The sequence below is a fragment of the Amblyraja radiata genome, chromosome 32, assembly GCF_010909765.2.
Source record: "Amblyraja radiata isolate CabotCenter1 chromosome 32, sAmbRad1.1.pri, whole genome shotgun sequence".
NCBI lineage: Eukaryota > Metazoa > Chordata > Chondrichthyes > Rajiformes > Rajidae > Amblyraja > Amblyraja radiata.
This window is the reverse complement of record NC_045987.1, coordinates 17,183,181-17,204,087: the sequence shown is the minus strand read 5'-3', so window position 1 is coordinate 17,204,087 and position 20,907 is coordinate 17,183,181. Positions and strand designations below refer to the sequence as shown.

General features: G+C 43.5%; 1 protein-coding gene across 1 annotated transcript in view; it reads left to right on the top strand.

The window, feature by feature from the left end:
* Positions 1 to 20,907, top strand: part of cacna1b (calcium voltage-gated channel subunit alpha1 B) — a 499,280-nt gene continuing 478,373 nt past the window's right edge. The window contains exons 1-3 of the mRNA XM_033049244.1: positions 1 to 83; positions 14,831 to 15,100; positions 16,582 to 16,687. Of these exons, the coding sequence (XP_032905135.1) occupies positions 14,832 to 15,100; positions 16,582 to 16,687 (375 nt within the window). The 5' untranslated portion in view covers positions 1 to 83; position 14,831. The remainder of the gene's footprint in view (positions 84 to 14,830; positions 15,101 to 16,581; positions 16,688 to 20,907) is intronic.

The window sequence follows — 20,907 nt, the reverse complement described above, 5'->3', positions numbered from 1 at the left end:
CACCAGCCTGCGTCACCAGCAGCAACTCCACAGCACAAAACACACAACAACCACAAAACCAAGGCACAGGACCCAGCACTGGGGTAAGGAACAAAAGCAACGTTTATGTGTCAGTGGGTTTGATAACTGAATCTATTCTTGCCTGTTGGTCTCTTTCACCGGTGGCCTGGCTTTGTGCTTATAACCTGATATAGACTGTAGCGATCAAGTGACCATGCTGATTTGTTGCCACAGGCCCATTTTATCTGTGTAATATTAGCCATAGGATCATAGAATCTTTCTTTTTGCTGGGTCTGTGGGAAGCTTCAGAAAGCTTTAAGATATGGTCTTTTGAAATCCAGGTGAAGATTCAGTGCCCTCAAAACTGCATTTTGGGGATTTTGGATTGTAATATCCATTAATTGTGGGCATAGAATCATGGAATTAGATATATTATCAAATAACAATGGTCCACTTGTACAGACCGGTGGGCTGATGGCCATGTTTCCCCGCTGTATAGTTCTGATTTGTACATCACTTGTACAGACTTCCAGTCGATATATTTTCATCCACCTTTACCCTTTGCTCTCTATGACCAAGCCAATTTTGGATCCCATTCTTGCCTTGGATTATTTGTGGCTGAACCCTCTGGACAATCCCACCATTCTGAACCTTAGTCAAAGACTTACTAAAGTCCATGTAATCCAGACAACATCTACTGCTCTGCCTTCATTAATTTCCTAGTTACCACTTCAAAAATAAAACTCCATCAGATATGTTGTTTTCAAGGGCAGGACAGATGACAATTAAAAAAATATATTATTATCGTTGAAAACATTAGCGACGCAGTGGTGCTGGTTTCCGACTGGCACGGTGACGGACGCACCGCACATCTCTGTCCTCCATGCAGCTGGCAAGCTCCTCTTTTGTCTCCACACACGCGTCTTCCATCAACGTCTTCCGCCATCCCGGGTCACGTCTTCCATGGGTGGGTTCCCACAGCACAACCTTGTTTGCCCGCATTTTTGGGTGGTGGTGGCAGTGACCAGCATCCTTCTTGACCTCATCTTCTCGGTCAGAGGTGGATTCTCCCCATAGAGCTAGGCTTTGTTGACGTGGTCCCCCCAAACTGACATTTTGAACTTTTCTGAGCATTCAGGTGTGGGTACCATCAAGAGACTTGGACAGTGCTCGAGTGAGAGTCCATGCCTCACACCCGTAATAATAATAATGGATGGGATTTATATAGCGCCTTTCTAATACTCAAGGCGCTTTACATTGCATTATTCATTCACTCCTCAGTCACACTCGGTGATGGTAAGCTACTTCTGTAGTCACAGCTGCCCTGGGGCAGACTGACGGAAGCGTGGCTGCCAATCTGCGCCTATGGCCCCTCTGACCACCACCAATCACTCACACACATTCACACACAGGCAAAGGTGGGTGAAGCGTCTTGCCCAAGGACACAACGACAGTATGCACTCCAAGCGGGATTCGAACCGGCTACCTTCCGGTTACCAGCCGAACACTTAGCCCATTGTGCCATTATCTGTCGTCCCGTACAATAATATGGTCTCGACTGTTGCATGGAAGAATCTCAGCTTCAGACCCTTAGACATCCAAGACATCCACAAGTCAAACACAGATTGAAAGAACGCTATTATAGAATAGGGTTAAGTATAGGGAACCCTATTATAGAATAACCATATTAAAGAATGAACCTCATTAAGCCAGTCTGAACCAGGAAGCATAAATGAGTTAAATTGGAAAGAAGGATTGAGAGAGAGCGAGAGAAAGAAGAAATATCGTCTTTACTAAACATCCATGGAAGATTTGTAAAATTAAACTCTGTTAAGAATTCCCAAATTCCTTAGTGCACCTGGTCTAGCTTTTGGGAAAGTATTGTAGAGCACACCTTTACACAGCTTATGATGCTGAGACTCTGGATACAACGGTGTCACAGTGCACTAGGAGGGGTAGGAGGTAGCATCCTGCCTGTGGAAATTGCTGCCAGTTTGGTGTCAACTGTCAGCAATGCCAATCAACTTCATTGTTGGTATCAGCCCAGATTCTGGGCCCTTATTCTGATCTTAGTTGAAATACTTGAGGTCTAAAGACCCATCAAATGTTGATGTGATGATCCATTTTAACACCTGGTCCTGATTATTTTAGTTGAGCGGAAGAGAAAAGTGTTTGGCAGGAGCTATAGTTTGTCACATCATCTAAAAAACACAGTCAACTCATTCCATGCAGTGTGACCTTCCCAGGATCTATTTGCAGTCAGAGTAACTCATAAATATTTGAATTTCTCTTTCGTCCATTGCATTGGAGAAGGCTGTAACAGTTTAGGACATAGCACATGGCACATAGAACATAGCACAGAGTCTCTTGCCCAGAGTAGGGGGATCAAGGAGCAGAGGACATAGGTTCAAGATGAAGGGGAAAAGATTTAATAGGAATCTGAGGGGTAATGTTTTCACACAAAGGGTGGTGGGTGTATGGAACAAGTTGCCAGAGGAGGTAGTTGATGTTGGGACTATCCCAACGTTTAAGAAACAGTTAGACAGGTACGTGGATAAGACAGGTTTGGAGGGATATGGACCAAACACAAGCAGATGGGAGCAAGTGTTGGGACCTATTGGCCTGGGACCTGTTGGCCTGTGTGGGCAAGTTGGGCCAAAGGGCCTGTTTCCACGCTGTATCATTCTGTGACTCTTTGACATGACACATAGTACATAGCACATAGGTCAGAAAATGCTACAGCTCAGGAAAAGGCCATTCAGCCCACAATGCCCATGCTGAGCATGATGCCAAGTTAAACCAATCTCCTCTGCCTGCACATAATCAACATACCTCCATCCCTGCATATCCATGGGCATATCTAAAGTCTCTTAAATGGTATTATTATAATCTGCCTCCACTATCACCCCCAGCAGCATGTTCCAGGCACCCACCATTTCCACTGTTTACCTTGCATACCATTGACTGCATGAGAACATGAGAGTAGGAGTAGGCCATTCGATCCCTCTAGTCTGTGCTACCATTCAATATGATCATGACTGACCTGCCCCAGTCTTCACTTTCTCTTCTGTGCCAGCTCCATATCACCCCATCTTGTAAAACATATCCACCTCTTCTTTACACACCTGCAGTCATTTAGCCCCCACAATCCTTTCACCAAACACTTGCACGCTGTCTGCCAACGCCTGCTGGATCTCCTGGTTGCGAACCATTTTAACTCCCCTTCAATCGACTGTGGGAGAAAGGAGCAGGCGGTAATGGGGAATACTGCAAATCTCAGTGAATGAGATACGTTTGGATTAGTCAGGAAGCAGAACAATGGTGCTGGATATGAGACAGGAATTCCTTCTCATGACTGATATGTTTAGTTAAACCCTCCAATTAACGATAATCACCCTACCTGCTACTCAGAACTGAGAGCTTGCAGATATTCTGTGCTGAAATGATTGGATTCCTGGTCTATAGCAGAATTGCACAAGTTTAAACAAATATACTCCAGATATGGATGTTTTTAACAATGCTCATTGTGTACATTCTACAGAAGTATGATTATGGAATGAATATATTTATTTTTAGAATCAGTCAGTTTCCATAATAATAATAATAATGAAAAAGGGCCCCGATCCGAAACATTCCCTCCACAGATGCTGCCTGAGGAAGGTACTGAGGAAATACATTTAGAAAGGTACATGGAGGGAAAGGTTTAGAGGGATATGAGCCAAACATGGGTAGGTGAGACTAGTGCAGATGGGGCATCTTGGTCGGCATGGGTAAGTTGGGCCGAATGGCCTATTTCTGTGCTATATGAATCAATGATAGGTAACAAAATTAAATACCATCCGTGATGAAGAAGGGACTTTGGAGACGACATTTAATTTTTACTGAGAAGGTGATATCTGACACGGATGCTGCTGATGTTTGCTTTAACGTGCTGAGAGGCAAAGGAAAGATAAATCTGAGCTGGTTACTCATATTGGACTGTGAGCAGAAGTTGAACATGTTTATGCAAAATCAACAAGCCTCAGGCAAGATGGGAGATGAGAATTTTTTTTTTCACATCGCAGTGGCTCCATTTCAGAAACTTCTGAAATTTGGAAGCATCGTACGGAGAGTTGCATCCATGCCACAGCTGTGTCACTGTCGTACAGAGAACAAACTGCATTGTCGCCTTTGATCTGTGTTTTCACACCTTACCCTTCCAAATCTCTGTCTCCATCTCCCCAGACTCTCAGGCTGTCCCGAAACGTCACCTGTTCCTTCTATCCAGAGATGCTGCCTATCCTGCTGAGTTACTCCAGCATTTTGTGATTATCTTTGGTGTTAACCGGCATCTGCAGTTCCTTCCTACACATGAATATTCACTTCCTGGTTTTTCTCTCTGACTTCCTCAGCGTCAGCAAATGACACATTTTTGCTTGATGTCCTACAGATAGCACCAGACTTCAACCCACTTTAACACACAGAAAATCCATGCCAGCATCACATCTTTGTGGACAGATTTCTGCAATGAAAGGGCACCAATCTAAATTGCAATGATGTGCCCACCTCATCTTGACCATGGGGTGGGAGATTGCATCCTTCACGTGGTCCGCCCCTTTTTTGACAAATGCAATCAACCTGGCGTGCACCATCAAATAGAACAAGTTTTCCTACAACTTTAGGCTGTGCACGCCTTATGCAAGAAGAAGATCTTGACCATTCCTGAGCTGAGAGAGGTTTTATAACACAAAGTAGTCCTTGACCTGGAAGAACAAATATTAAAAACAATAATAATAAATAATAATAATAATAATAAAAATAATAAAAACAATTAGAAGAATACAATAAAGAAACAACTTTGTAAATCCAAATTATGATTTTTAACTAATGAATTAATAGAGAACTCAGAATTAAAATGTCATCATGTTTGATGACCTGAATGGAGCAGTTCAATGACGTTTTGATGCTTTTCATATGATCATATTGAATGGCGGTGCAGGCTCGAAGGGCCGAATGGCCTACTCCTGCACCTAGTTTCTATGTTTTTAAGTTCCAGCATTTACACTGTTTTATGTGACAAAGCGATTTCAGTTGCTATTTGCTCCCTGACTGAAGGGTCAATTAAGAGAAAATTAGATACATTGTAACATTTCTGAAAAAAGATTTTGATATAGAAATCTGATATCTTGGATTTAATTCAAACTGGTAATCTTGCACGTAAATATATATTTAATAGCCTTTACAGAAGTGATAATTCAACTATATTAGTGCACTGCTATATTGTTCCAAAGGTGCTAATGTGATCTCCTGAAAACTATTCAAGAAATCCAGACACCAATTCTAAAGCAGCAAAACACAAACAAACAATTGCTGCTGAAGTTTCTGCACAAAAGAACGACAATTCAACAAATAGATTGGATTCATATTTCATTAAAAGTTTAGCCTCAGGACAACTGGACTTAATAAAAATTGTTCTGCCGGTTTGAGGGTGGGGGAAAGCATCAATACCATTGACTAAGTTGAGAGGAAAAGCTGAAAAATACCAGCACCAAATCATAATCCTGCGACATTAATTTTAATGCACAAACATGAGGCCTGTCAATTCAGCGGCCCTTTTATAATTCGAGCACTTTCATAGTCATACAGAGTGGAAACAGACCCTTCGGCCCAACTTGCCCACAGAGACCAACATGTCCCATCTACAGTAGTCCCACCTGCCTGCATTTGGCCCATATCTCTCTCTCTCAACCTAGTGTTTAAGAAGGAACTACAGATGCTGGAAAATCGAAGGTACACAAAAAAGCTGGAGAAACTCAGCGGGTGCAGCAGCATCTATGGAGCGAAGGAAATAGGCAACGTTTCGGGCCGAAACGTTGCCTATTCCAAAGTGCTGCATGATCCCAAAATGTCCCAAAATGATCCCAAAATGTCTACAAAAATCAATGATGTGAACAGTCTGAGCATCACATTCACATAGACATGTGTCATTTGGAACTGATTTCCAGCAAGTAGACAAGGATTTGGGATCATTTGTTTCTTTCAAACTTTATAATGTTGCAGGATTAAACACCACGTTTTCCTGCCTGATCATTTACACCTATGTGTGTTTTCCATGCCGACTAGCTCACGATATTATTTAGTATTGATTCTGTTGTCACATGCTCCCAGAGTTACCATGGCCACCAATAATCATCCATTAGACTTTTCCAATCTTCTCAAAGCATGTTTTCAGCCTGTTATATTTTTTCTGCAGGACATAACGTTTGTTGTGGGTGAAGATCACCTTTCCGTGAGGATATGTTTTGTAATCCACAGCAAATACCACATAAACATTAAAAAATATAATAATTTTCAGTTCGGGCCCTGTTACAAACGTCCCCTTCTAAATCAGAAGGTTTTGGTAACAAGCCTCACTCCACAGACAAACACCTCAACTTAGGCTGGTGACACAGAAGACTTCAGATGCTGGAACCTATCAATACAAAATGCTGGAATAGCTCAGCAGGTCAGGCAGCATCTGTGGAGGGAATGGACAGATGATGTATTGAGTTGGGGCCCTTCTTCCAACTGACGGAGCAGAGGTGAAAGCTGGTTGAGAGAGGTGAGGGGAAGGGGTTGGGTATCATATGCCAACCACCTCTTCTTGCATCTACCTCTCACTTGGCAGTTCCTGTCCTACCCCTTTCCCTTGCCTCTTTCCATCAGCTTTCTCCTCTCTACTCCATCAGCATAAAGAAGAGTCCTGACCCAAAACATCTATTTGCCTCCATAGATGCTGCCTGACCCACTGAGTTCCTCCAGTACTTTGTTGTTGTGAATTTAGACTGGCAGTTCCGTACCGTCAGGGACAGTATTCTGGGGGTGAAGGATTGAGTCAAGTCCCTGTCTACTCTCTCAAACAGGCACAATGATCTCAAGGCTACAAATAGGTGGCTGGCGCTAAAGTGTAGCAGAAAGGAACACAGGAAACTGTTCACAATAATTATAAGTATAAATGGGACTCATTTCATTGATTGAAATAATGAGGAACATCATAACTGTCAGTTTTACTTCCTGCTACTTATTTTAAAAAAATGTAATCACTTTCAGCTGTTACAAGAGCTCCTTTCTCTAAATCAGAAGATTATGACTGTCTACGACTCTCTCCTCACGTCAACGTCTTCGAAGAGCAAAGTGTATCTTCACCAGGTTCACCAACAACCTCCAGCTCTTCTGCATCCTTCAAACATCCCCTTCAGTTTTAGAACACAAAGTGTTGGAGTAACTCAGCAGATCAGGTGGTATCTCTGGAGGTCATGGATAGATAACGTTTGGGTCTGGTCCCTCCTTTGACCCGAAACACTGCCAATCCAAGTCCCTCATAGATGCTGCCTAAACTGCTGAGTTTTATGCAAAATTCCAGTGACTGCAGTTCCTTGTGTCTCCACACCCCCAGTTCAGTCCCCTAGACCTATTCTTGCCAGGATCTCCTATTCTCTATCTAATTCATTACTGGGAGACGCTGGTTTTTCAAACTCGATTGGATTTATCACAAACAACTTGCTCATCGAACTTATCTGCTCCATTTTTCCCTGCATGAGTGGATGTTCACATCATGGATTTGGGGGACTTTGCTCAAATTCCTCAGTTCCCTCCCTCTTTACCTCTGCCTTTGAATTGCCAAAATGTTTAAGAAGGAACTGCAGGTGCTGGAAAATTGAAGGTAGACAAAAGTGCTGGAGAGACCCAGCGGGTGTGGCAGCATCTATGGAGCGAAGGAAATAGGCGACGTTTCGGGCCGAAACCCTTCTTCAGAATTGTCAAAATGCTTGTCTTCTTGACACCCTGTGATGGGATGGACAGAAATTTCCTGCACCTAAATATTGGGAAAACCATCAAGGGTATTCCTGGTGTCCACCTCAAACTCTGATTGCCGAACCTTTGACTCCATCCATTTCCCAGGCCACCATCTGTGAGACATGAAACCAAACCAAGTGCCACTTTGGTGACCCCGCTCCCCAGGAATGAGCCGGTAAATGTCACTGACTGATTACGGTCCCTCCAATAGCAGCGATCATCTCAGCCCTGCATTAACACTCCCACTGCTGAAACCTTCATCCAAGCCCATGATATCCCCTCATTGCTCCTGGTAGACTGATGCTTTCCACCCTCCATAAACCTGAGGCGATCTGACACCCTGCCGCACCAGCCCTCGCTCTCAACGTTAGGTCACCCATCACCATGATCACAGAGACCAACATTGGCCGCTGTTTACGCTAGACCTCAGTGTTAAAACTCTTATGATTTTTTTTTTTTTCAAATCTCTCCATGATCTTCCTCATCTCTAAATCTGTGGTGCCCTGTAGCCTTGAAACCAAGATTGCACTCCTCCAATTCTGAACTCGTAGTGTAATGGGAGAGTCCAGGAGCAGAAGGCATAGCCTCAGAATAATAGGATGTACCTTTTGAATGGAGGTGAGGAGGAATTTATTAGGTGCACCTGTGGAATTTATTGCCACAGACGGCAGTGGGGGTGAAGTCATTGGGTATTTATAAAGTGGAGATTGATAGGTGCTTGATTAGTAAGGGTGTCAAAGGTTGCAGGGAGATGACAGGATAATGGGGTTGAGAGGGGAAAAAGGGGTCAGCTATAATTGAATGGTGCAGTAGACTTGATGTGCTGAATGCCCTTATTCTGCTCCTGTATCTTATGGTCTTGTAAGACTCTCAGCTAGCATGCCTTCAGCTGCTGAGGATCTATCATCTGGAATTCACTGCCTCTCCACCGCTCTGCCTTCCCTTAGGATCTGTAACATTTCCCTCTTTGACCAAGCCATTTCTCATTTACTTTCTCAAATGTTGATTGAAAACTTTCATAGTGAGAGGATTTGAGTACAGGAGCAAGGAGGTCCTACTGCAGTTGTACAGGGGCCTGGTGAGACCGCACCTGGAGTATTGTGTGCAGTTTTGGTCCCCCAATTTGAGGAAGGACAATCTTGCTATTGAGGGAGTGCAGCGTAGGTTCACCAGGTTAATTCCCGGAATGGCGGGACTGACATATGATGAAAGAATGGGTCGACTGGGCTTGTATTCACTGGAATTTAGGATGAGAGGGAATCTTATAGAAACATATAAAATTCTTAAGGTATTGGACAGGCTAAATGCAGGAAAAATGTTCCTGATGTTGGGGGAGTCCAGAACCAGGGGTCACAGTTTAAGAATAAGCATAGGCCATTTAGGACTGAGATGAGGAAAAACTTTTTCACCCAGAGAGTTGTGAATCTGTGGAATTCTCTGCCACAGAAGGCACTGGAGGCCAATTCACTGGATGTTTTGAAGAGAGAGTTAGAGATTTAGCTCTTAGGGCTAACGGAATTAAGGGGTATGGGGGAAAAAGCAGGAACGGGGTACTTATTTTGGATGATCAGCCAATTTACTTATTTTGAATGGCGGTGCTGGTTCGAAGGGCCGAATGGCCTACCCCTGCACCTATTTTCTATGTTTCTAACTCTCGCCAAGTATTTCACCCTATCTAATACACAACATAAATCCAAGTTGTTGTTGCTGAGAGAGAGCTAAGCCGAGGATCACATTACTGTTGGGTAACAGGTTCTACCATTATGTGGAGTGTACCACAGGTGGTTCGTCTCTTGTTCCATGTTCATCAACTACCCACCATCTGTTTTGATCATAATAACAAGTTTACATTTGTGTGTGTTTTCAAATAATGTTTTTAACAACCTTTTCCCACGTGTTCCCAGCCTACGGATTTTGGCTGTGGTCCAAATATTGCACATTGTTCTTTTGCTGAGTTGCGGAGTTGACACCTTAGTGGCATTTTGCTGTCGTGTCTTGAGTTGTACGTGCTGTGGATATCATTCACCAGTGTTAGCACAGAATTCTTCAGTTTTATATAATTATCCTAATCCTCCAAACACTCATTACTGAGTGTAACGATTCTTAAGGCGGGTAATATTAACTATTTACATATACAATGTGTGTCTGTAGATGGAAAGAGCACAGAGATTTACAAGGATGTTGCCAGAACATGAGGGCCTGAGTTATAGGGAGAGGTTGGGCAGGCTCTGACTCTATTCCTTTGAGTGCAGGAGGATGAGCGGTGATCTTATGGAGTTGCATAAGATCATGAGGGGAATAGTTAGGGTATTCTTTTGCCCAGAGTTGGGGAATCATGAACCAGACGATGTAGGTTTAAGGTGAGAGGGGAAAGATTTTATAGGAACCTGAAGGGCAACATTTCCACACAGAGAGTGGTGGGTATATGGAACGATCTGCCAGAGGCTGTGGTTGTGTCACGTACTATAACAACAATTAAAAGACATTTGGACAGGTGCATGGATAAGAAAGGTTTAGAGCGATATGGACCAAACACGGGCAGGTGGAGTTAGTGTAAAGGGGAATCTTGGTCGGCATGTGTAAGTTGGGCCGAAGGGCCTGTTTCCACGCTATATGACTCTATGACTCAATATTACTTTTTGAACTTCATTTCTAAGAATGTATGGACAGAAAATCATAGAGCTCAACAGGTCAGACTGCATTTCTGGAGAACATGGATCGGGTCAGGACTACAAAGATACTGCCTGACTCGTTGAGTTCCTCCAGTACTTTGTATCATTTTTTAATTAACCAGCATCTGCAGTTTCTTGTGTCTCCATCTACTCTGTAAGGTCGGCTGAGGAAGAGACCTGCCCCTGCTGCGTGAGGCTGATCTTGCACTGCAGTGTGGGTGATCAATGGTGATTGATCGATGTTGTAGCACCAAGGATAATCCAACAGGTGCTTGTATTTCAGAGTGGGTGACGGATGAACAGGGAACAGAAATCCTGCTCTGCTCCATTCATTAATAACCTCAGGAGACATCAGAGACTGTAGATGCTGGAATCTTGAGCAAAAACAAACTGCTGGAGGAAAACGGAGCACTAGTCAGCAATAACCTCTGCTGGGAAAAGGTTGCCAGAGACACATCAAGCCCTGGACCACAACTGATCATCTGTGCTTCATTGATCAAGGCACCACCTTGGCAATACGTGTCCATGTCCTCCACAGATGCTTGCCGGCATGCTGAGTTACTCCAGCGCTTTAAAAAAAACCTCAGGATTCAAGCATCTGTCGTCCCTTGTGTCTCCATCATGAGAAATTGGTCATTTTCAGTTTGGCACAACTCAAGAAAAGCAAGCAAGAATAGAATTTTAAAACTTGGTTATTTTCTCTTGGGCTACATCTGTATAATTCAGATAAGTTTGCATTTCAATAAATATATAATAACATTACAACTATTCATCTCCGATCTTACTATTGTATCTTAGATCTATTACATATTGTATCGCAACCATTATTAATATTATCTTGCAGAATATTTAATGAAAATGCTGAGTTATGGAAAAATTATTTCAAGGTAACAGGTTTTAATATTGTGCACAAGATCCTCCACATTTGATTGTTTGAAGTAAATTGTCTTGATTGGGCATGCAACTCATTCAATGAACTTCAAATGAATCCAGTTGATCAGCACAACAGAGTTTGGGAGAATATCGGGAGAACTCTTTTTGTAGAACGTCTACAAAGAGAAGTAGCATTGATCCGAAACGTCATCTGTCCATTTCCCTCCACAGGTGCTGCCTGACCCGTTGAGTTCTTCCAGCACTTTGGTTTTTGTTAGGCCGTATTTTCGGAAATTTAGGTGATGCCAAACCCGTATAGCCGTATATTTAATGTGACTTGGCTTTGTCATAAATGCCGTGTAAAATTTTATTATTTTGTAAATTCCAGATTAAAATGTGTTGAAGGGTGACTGTAGGATTTATTAAGGATTTATTAAAGCCAGTGAGGAAGATCAAATCTGTTATCTAGACCATTTAATATATTTCTCAGCAGAAGTCAAGGAGTTCTAAACCTAGGAACTGCTTCATATTTTAATCATTGTAGTCACAATGTCATATATCTGAGCGAGACACAGTGTTCCCCACAACCAATAAACTGAGTTTAAATTAGACTGTGGGATATCTCTGAGTTTAGTGTTTTCTTGGATAAATTGTTCTGAGAAGCGGTAACCTAGACTCGGTGTTTTATTATTAGAACAATTTTATAAGGCAGGTAGAGGGAACTGGAATGGAAACTGTAGCTGGAGAGAGGAGGAGATCATTATCATGATAGCTGAACCACTCTGCAGGGATTGAGGAAGTACTTTCTTCACACGAAGGAAGGCATAAAACAGAGGTACACCCTCCCATTCTGACCCGCCACCTAATGTCTGAGACAACGGTGGATGTTAGGACAATGGGAAGGCCTTTTTGAGTTTTTTTGGCATGGCGCTAATATGCAACAAGGGTATTGAATATCCCAATTCCCTTTCTAGCCTTTAGCTCTGCGATGCAGGCCACTACCACTACTCACTCCACAGTTTTTCATTGGATCTTGCATTGAAAACCCTCAATCCAATCCTGATCTCTCGCTCCCAACAGACATGGCAGGGACAACTTTGCAATTTAAACCAAACGGCACAGTGGCGCAGCTGGTAGAGCTACTGCCTCTCAGCGCCAGAGACATGGGTTCAATCCTGACCTCGGGTGCTGTCTGTGTGGAGTTTGTAGACTGTCCCTGTGACTAGGTGGGCTTGCTCAGGGTGCTCTGGTTTCCTCACACAGAGGTTGTAGGTAAAGCTGCCCCTCCTGTGTAGCGAGTAGATGAGAAAGCGGGATAACATAGAGGCAGTGTGAATGGGTGATCAATGGTCGGCATGGACTCGGGGCTGAAGGGCCTGTTTCCGTGCTGTATCTCGAAACTAAACTAAGCAAAAATGATGGAGGAAATCAGCAGGCCAGACAGCACCTGTGTAGAGAAAAGGACAGTCGATATTTTGGGTTGGGACCCTTGTCTGGCATACAGCACAAAGTGCTGGAGTAACTCAAAGGTTTAGGCAGCATCTCTGGAAGACATGGATAGGTGATGTTTCATGTTGGAATCCTTTGGGGCATGTCTTTGCATGCACATGATTCCAAATTATTTTTGTATTGGTACTAATGTGTGATGAGCATTGACATATGATCCATATGCTGCCGTATGTTGGCACTGGGCCTGTACTCACTGAAGTTTGGAAGGATGAGTGGGTACCTCAGTGAAACTTGCTGAATAGTAGGGAAAGGCCTGGGTAGAGTGGATGTAGCGAAGATGTTTCCAATAGTGGGAGAGTCTAGGACCAGTGGCCATAGCCTCAGAATTAAAGGACGTATCTTTGAAAGGAGATGAGGAGGAATTTATTTTGTCAGATTGTGGTGAATCTGTGGAATTCACTGCCATAAACAGCTCTGGAGGCTGTCATTGGGTATTTTTAAATTGACAGATTGACAGATTAGTAAGGATGTTATAGGTTATGGGGAGAAGGCAGGTGAAAGGGGTTGAGAGGGAAAGATAGATCAGCTATGATTGAATGGCAGAGTAGACTTGTTGGCCAAATGGTCCAATTCTGCTCCTATGACTTTTAACTAGGTCTATTTTCAGGATGTTGCTTTGAGTAACTCAGAATTGAGTTTTCATTAGGAATTGTAGCATGTCATTGTGGTTATGTCAGTGACCTTTGGAATGACCAACCTGCATTTGGCTCATATCCTTCTAATTCATTCTTATCCATGAACTTGGTCAACTGTATTTTAAATGGGGTTTTTATTGCACCTGTCTCAACTATATCTCTGGCAGCTGTTTCCATATATCCATCACTCTCAGTGTGAAGAGCTTATTCGATGTGTTTTTTTAATTAAAAAAAGCAAATTTCAAATGTCTTCATGGAATCTAGTCAGCGGCACGGAGTGTTCCCGCTATCTGGCTCCGTTTCGTTGACTCGGGTGGAAATGTGTTGCTGTTGTTTTGACATATTGGTGCAACGCCCAACCTGTTCAAACAACGCGCGGAATAAAGTCGTTTCACTGGCCACCCTTGGATATAATCTGGACCCATCCTGTGAGAATACGGAGCATCTCCGCTCCTGGAGCGGGAGGTGTGGAGGGAAGGGAATGGAAGGGAAGGGAAGGCGAGCAAGTTGGGAGTTGCGGATCGTGCGAAAGTTTCATGTGACCACGTTGGTGCGCGTTCACGGCGAGGTGCGCCTGCTCTTCTCTGTCCGTGCACGGCGCGCGTTCACGCCGGACACGCCTGCCTTTGTTGGGAGCTCAATGTGTGTGTGTGTTTTCTGTTCCTCTTGTAAGTGGGAGCGGGGCTGCCGCGCCGGGGACGCGGCTCCGGGCTCTGGCCACGGCTCCATGGAGGAGATGTGCAAGCAACAGTGCACGATGCTTTGATTTCATCTTTCAGGAAGAGAGAGAGAGAGAGAGAGAAGGCACCCTCCTCCCAATCTAAACGATTTGGAGATAAAAGGGTGGAGTGTTCTTGCGATTGGTTTCCAGGAATCACATGGGTAGGTTTCTATAAGGAGCTGAGATTGGCAAATTGATTACTTTCAGCATTGGGAAAGTGGCAAGTGCCCGTGTGGGTGGCGGGCGGCTACTGCTGAAAGCGCAGGGCCAGGCAAAAGAAGGAAGCGGGCGTATGTACATATACAACTGCTCTGATCCTCCCAGCTGTGTTCCTCTGGATGTGTGCAGAGCCTGTCGGAAGTTATGGGAATAGGACGGAATATTTGCCTTGGCGCTGCTTAGGTTGCAAGAAGACATCGCCGCACGGCAGCCAGACAACCAGACTGAGAGAGAGCAAGCCCGATCATTCATTTCTCTCCTCTCCCCCCCCACCCCTTCTCTCCAGATGTCCACCCGCAACTGCAACAGAAGCTGCGTTTGTAATGCGTCTTCCACCCGTGTCTTCTGTGAGGTGGGATTTTAACGTGTGCGGTTTACTTTTCCAGAATGGCTCGTTTCGGCAGCGATGTGTCGGCGCGGTACGGAGGGAGTCCGGCGGGCGGGGGCAGAGGTGGTGCAAGCCGCCAGGGTGGTGGTCCCCAAGCCGGGCAACGAGGCATGTACGGCTCCAAGTCAATGGCTCAAAGAGCCCGGACCATGGCTCTTTACAACCCCATCCCCGTCCGCCAGAACTGCTGCACAGTCAACAGATCACTTTTTATATTCAGCGAAGACAATATCATCCGGAAATATGCCAAACGGATAACCGAGTGGCCATATCCTTTTCTATTGCACATTGTAAATGGGCTTTGCTCCTGACATTGGGCAGGGATTCAGCCAGCTGTTGCCTGTGTGTGTGTGTGTGTGTGTGTGTGTGTGTGTGTGGAAGGCGTGGACCGCTGAGAGAGCAGTGTGCGTCGTATCTCAAGGGAGACCTGTGTTTTTTTAAACATGTTCGATCACAGCCCCGATTGATTTTTAAAGCAGAGATAAATTATTGATTAGTATGGGTGTCAGGGGTTGGGTGGAGAAGGCAGGAGAATGGGGTTAAGGGGGGAGAGATAGATCAGCCATGATTGAATGGCGGAATAGACTTGATGGGCTAAATGGCCTCATTCTGCTCCTATCACTTATGACCTTATGATTATCTGTAAATGCAGTGGATGTCATCTACATGCACACGCCGTCTGATGAGCAACCGGCGATGTGATAGATAGACCTTTTCCTCCGTGTACTTTGTGGACCAAAAACTAGTGCAGGGCCGATCAGAACCTTTCCAGTATTTCATTATCAATAGACTAAGTATTGCAGTCGATATTCCCCTCTCTGCCTTGGATTTTAAGGAAGACACAACTGCGACCCTTACGGACCCCCGAGGGTTAGTGGCGCTGACATGTCCAAAAATATTTGCATTTCACTATCCTCCTTATGTCTAGTTTGTTGATTGAGGGAAAAACACATGTTTTTAAAGTACCTCCTGTGACCACAGCCCTGGGAAGATCACTATCCCCGAATACTTCCTTGTATTATTCCCCCGGATCGGCAAGACACTGGATCCTCACTTGCACTGCAGATGAGCACCGGCAGTGCGAGAGTAAGGGTTCTCTGTGGAGGGCGAGGCGCTGTCCAAGGTGCTGAAACCAGCACACGCCTTCAACGCGTCTGGAGCCCAGCGAAAGCTGGCAAAGTCCATGCCGTTGGCGGAGAAGTCTGGAGGGGGAAGCAAGTCAGACACTCTGAGAATGTGTAGGCCGGAGAGGCAGACTTAAAAAATAAAATTATGATTACATTATTATGGGCGGGTTTTGTCCCAGTCTCTATCTAATGTTTGCCCGTACTTAAACTAAAAGTTAAACATAACGTCAAGTAACATGAGATAGCGGTGTAGCACATTCACCCCTCAAAATGCGGTTAGAAATAGTGCGCCGTGAACATTCATCTCATTGACCTCCAAAGTTCCCCTCGACCACTTGTACTGGTGAAAAGGCAAAGACCCAGACAAACCTCGGGTTGCCACTTAGTACAATTCACACGACAACCGGCCATCTCCCTCAGGCACGAGTACACTTCAAGCGCTGACTGCCCCATGGTTATTGCCGAGATAAAGATACCGATTTTAAAGCTACCACCCTAGGTTTAGAAATTACTAGGAGGTATCGGGTAATAGTTTGGATCAAAATCTCTTTAATTTTTAATGCGAATTTAAAGCATAAAAGAAGTAAATGTATGGCTGTTGATTTGCCTTAACCTTGTTCACTCCATTTGAATACATGATATTAGCGACTATTATTGCAAACTGCATCGTGTTGGCCTTGGAGCAACATCTTCCAAATGGAGATAAGACACCCATGTCAGAGAGACTGGTAAGATTTTAATTACTTGGGATTGCTCGCATGGTTAACACATTGCTAAGCACATTTCCATTTATTCTAAAGCTGTTCTCTGGTATAAACTTTGTACTCTTTTAAAAATACAAACATCCCTGTGGAACTTCAGATAAAATTTACAACATGGATGTGGATCATTGGAGGGAAGCGTTGGTGATGATGCTTCACTGGTGTGCCACCCATCCCTGTTCGCCTGCCATCCTGGGGAACATATCTGAAATTTTATTTGTTTTCATTATTTCCTACACGTTCTAGTAAGACTATATCCATTTGTAGTTTAAAAAAGTACCTTTCTACAGTCATCCATCTACCCGTTTAAACAACATCAAGATTTTTGTCATGTTAAATTCATTCAGATTAGAATTGAAAGTCACATACTTTTTGAACAAGATGACAGTATATAAACATCACTCAAAACACATCTTGAATAAGCATTTAAAAGTGGAGTCATAATTCAACCAAAGTACAAAGATGGAGGAATGGGTCTCTGATGTATTGTCAGTAACAAGGGAATGGGGCACCGACTAAAGTTCACCCTGCTAGAGAATAATATTAAATGGATCCATTATAAATCAAATCCAAATGATGGAGAACTACAAAATAGTTTCCTTTAAAAGAAAAATTAAAGATTGGGTCTATGTGGAGAAAATCCAAAGGTTGTTTGAGGATAAATCAACAGAATGGAACATCCAGATGTTATGTTAGTATAAGCCCCGTGTTGTTTTACTGCTTGATCGCCAGCAATGTACTAAAAAAATAAATCCCACACAAGCATACAGCTTAAACCGTTCACTATCCACTCTGGTTACATTGTCTAGATAAACAATTAGGTGTTGGAGAATAAAAATAAGTAGACTTGTTTTTTATGCTTGTCACCCGCTAGTGTTCAGTGCAAAACTGATTGTAAAGGCAGGTGATGTTCAACTCAGTACATCATTATATAAATGATGGATCATGTAATTATTGCTGATATTTAACCTACATTGACAGAAGCTGGAGTCCTGTATGTTGGAACCATTTTTCCAAAGGTGTTGACTTTGTTGAGTCTATCTACATATTCTCATGCCCACAAATATGTTCATTGGTTCAATAAAACTCAGACAGCATTTAAACTATTTTTCCGCCTCCTTAATCAGTTCACAAATCAGCTATTGGTACTTGTGATACAAGAAGGACTAATCTTCCCAATAGCTCAAATTGAGAAAGTCTCTGTTTAATTCCCAATCTCTCCGACGTTGACTGAACTCATTAGTGCTGGTGGCACCACAATTAACTTTGCTGCTCTTAGATGTGGAATAGGGTTGGTGGCGAAAATCATCTGGAGTCCGACTCATAGTTTTTATTTTGCACCAAGTTCTCGAAAGAACATTTGTGATGACTTCAGGTGGGATGATGTTTGGAGTTGCTGGCTCCACAGAGTTTCCCTCCACACTGCTGTGGGCCATGGATGATAAACTTCTGGCATTGCCCCTACCTTCAGTGCAGTTCTGCAGTATAGGAATCGGTCCATAGGGGGAAGAGCAATGAGGGGATTCCTTTTGAAGCCAAGTTATTTTTGTAATTACACGACACTATTGATGCCAGTTCCAAAGGTGTTGGGAGATCTATTCAGTAGCTACCAAAAATTGGACATCAACCTGCCTTATGCAGTATGCAATCCAATTGGTTTATAAAATATTAAATGTTTGCTTAATTGGACTCTATCAACTAAATCTATGGTTTGTTGACAATTGTTGTACACGTGTGGATGGACTCGTTCTGTATCCTGTAGTTTAATCAAGGCACAGCAAATAGCTTATTGATTGGTTTTCACAGCAAAGATAAAATTATCCTGTGAGAGTTTAGATGGAATATCTAAACTGAATCTTGCATTGGAAATTAGAATATTGATTTTTTTATTTTTTTTTGTCCAGTCCAGCTTAAATTTTATTTTAGAGTTATTTTAAATTTGGAAGGAAGAGCTTCCGTAGACCAGAGCATGCAAAAAGTTAATTTTTTCATGTCCCCAGCAAGCAATTCATCTCAACAACTTGTGAGAAACTGTTTTTGCGTGGCACTATAAACACACGAGAATGAAAAATATGCAGATATTGAAAATCTGAAGGAAAAAAAAGTAAATGCTGGAAATGCTCCGCAGGTCAGTCAGCATCAGCGGAAAGAGAAACAATCACATTTTGGGTCAGCGACACTGCTTTGAAGTTTTCCCAGCATTTTATGTTTATTACATCATGTATTTTTATTTGTTTGAAGGAGGTGCCACACAAAAGCTCTGTATATATCATACATTCCTATTGTTTTAAGGATCACACAATGAACATCACTAGTGCAGTCGGAGTATCAGATCTTGTTTATGGATTTGGCCTCTACATTGGGCAGTTCACCTATTGAAGTAGTAAATCCTGACATGAAGGAATTTCTGATGTGAATTTGCAGCCTCGTTTGCGCATCTATGCAGAGAAAGACATGCCAGGGAACCTCAGAGTTGCAGTAATCATAAACATTGTCAGGAAAAGAGTCAAATCCCGTTGTGGTAACCAGATGAGGTCTCTTACTCAGCTCTCCACCGCAGAGAAAACCATCTCCACTGGTCTCAGTGGCCTTCTTCCTGTAGACAAAGGGCTACTGTCCAAATCGCTGGGTCAATTCCATCTATGAAGTATGAAAGGCATGATCTTCATTGCCTGACAAATCCAAGAGAAATACAGAGAACAGTTTGATTTTCATTTATGGTGGTGTGACCTTCTGGAAGCCTTCAACTCTGCTAACCAAGAAGAAATGCGGTTATTCCTTGTCAAACTTTATTGACCTCATGGGTTCATATCCATCTTATTTCCATCACATGATGACGTGCAAACTATGATCAATGGGTCCACCCCAAACCCAAACCCAGTGCAGACTAGGGTCAATCAAGGTCTTGTCATCATTTTAACGCTTTCTTCAATTATTCCCACATCTTCATCTCTGCCAACCGTCATACTGGGACTGAATGACTCTGCGGAAAGAAAGGGAACTGCTTGCGCTTCCTCACCTCCATTCTGAACCATAGTTCATAGCTTCAAACCCAGATGAAGCTTGTTTATTTGCTCCAGGAGACTGAGCTCTAAGTTATTGCCAACCTGAAACACTGAGGTACAGGGGAGGATGGGCCTTGCTCTGAACAGCTGTAATGCAGAAGCCCTCGTGACCTGACCCTGCTGCACATCTCTCTCTCTCCTCACAATAAAATTGCATGGCAATCACCTCTGTATCAGCGAAAGCAAACATTGATGCCAAAATCCATCTCCTGCTTCAGCGAACCATCTTAGCCTTTGACGTCCAAGGAAAAGAGTTCCATCGCCAAGACCTTAAACCAATCTCATGGTATACGAACAGTGAGCCCCATCTCCCATGCATTCTAAGGTCCTGCAGTGCCGACAACAGGTATGTCGTAGCATTTGGGAGATGCCACCAGTGCTGTCTTCTCAACGTCTCCAAATCTAGTGGTAGGTTAAAACAATAGGTGTCCTCCCAAGATAACAACGGCAACATCAGTGGCTCGGGGACAACGTAATTTGTATGTCTGACAGCAGACTGCTGAAGTAGTCCATTTGTTCCACAGGAGATTATCAAGAGGAGAGAAAAGCCTCTTTGAGATGGCGTGAAAAACGGTAACATCTTCATTGGTGTGGGTATTCATAGCCTGTTATCAATCAAAATGGATAAGGATTATTCAGGAGGATGCAGAGAAGCTCGAGTGTCCTCACGGGGAGAATGCAGCAAGTACAGTGGATGGAGCCTACACCTTTCATACAGTGCCCTGCCTTGTCCAGCACTACCCGGCTCACCCAGAGGCAGAGTCAGTCACTCCAGAACCCGCCAAACCCCTTTGGAAGCAAGTTGCACTTCTCCGAGGGACTACCTACCGTGAAGATGGATTTGGTATTGCTGGATGGTTTGAAGAGTGAAGAGCTATTTCCTTCAGCCAATATGAAGAGGCTTTACAGTCCCTGAGAAGTAACTTTGCCTCATATTTCTTTCAGCTTGGATCCGTGTAATTTCTTTATTTCTTCTATCACAATCACCTTATATGATTCGACAGCACGTTGCTCCAGGGTTGAAATTAGATGGGATGAATGGAGCCTTCATCCCATTTATTGCTGGCTGGAACATACCACCTGTGTCCCGCATGCAGACACTGACATAATGGTTTACTTCAT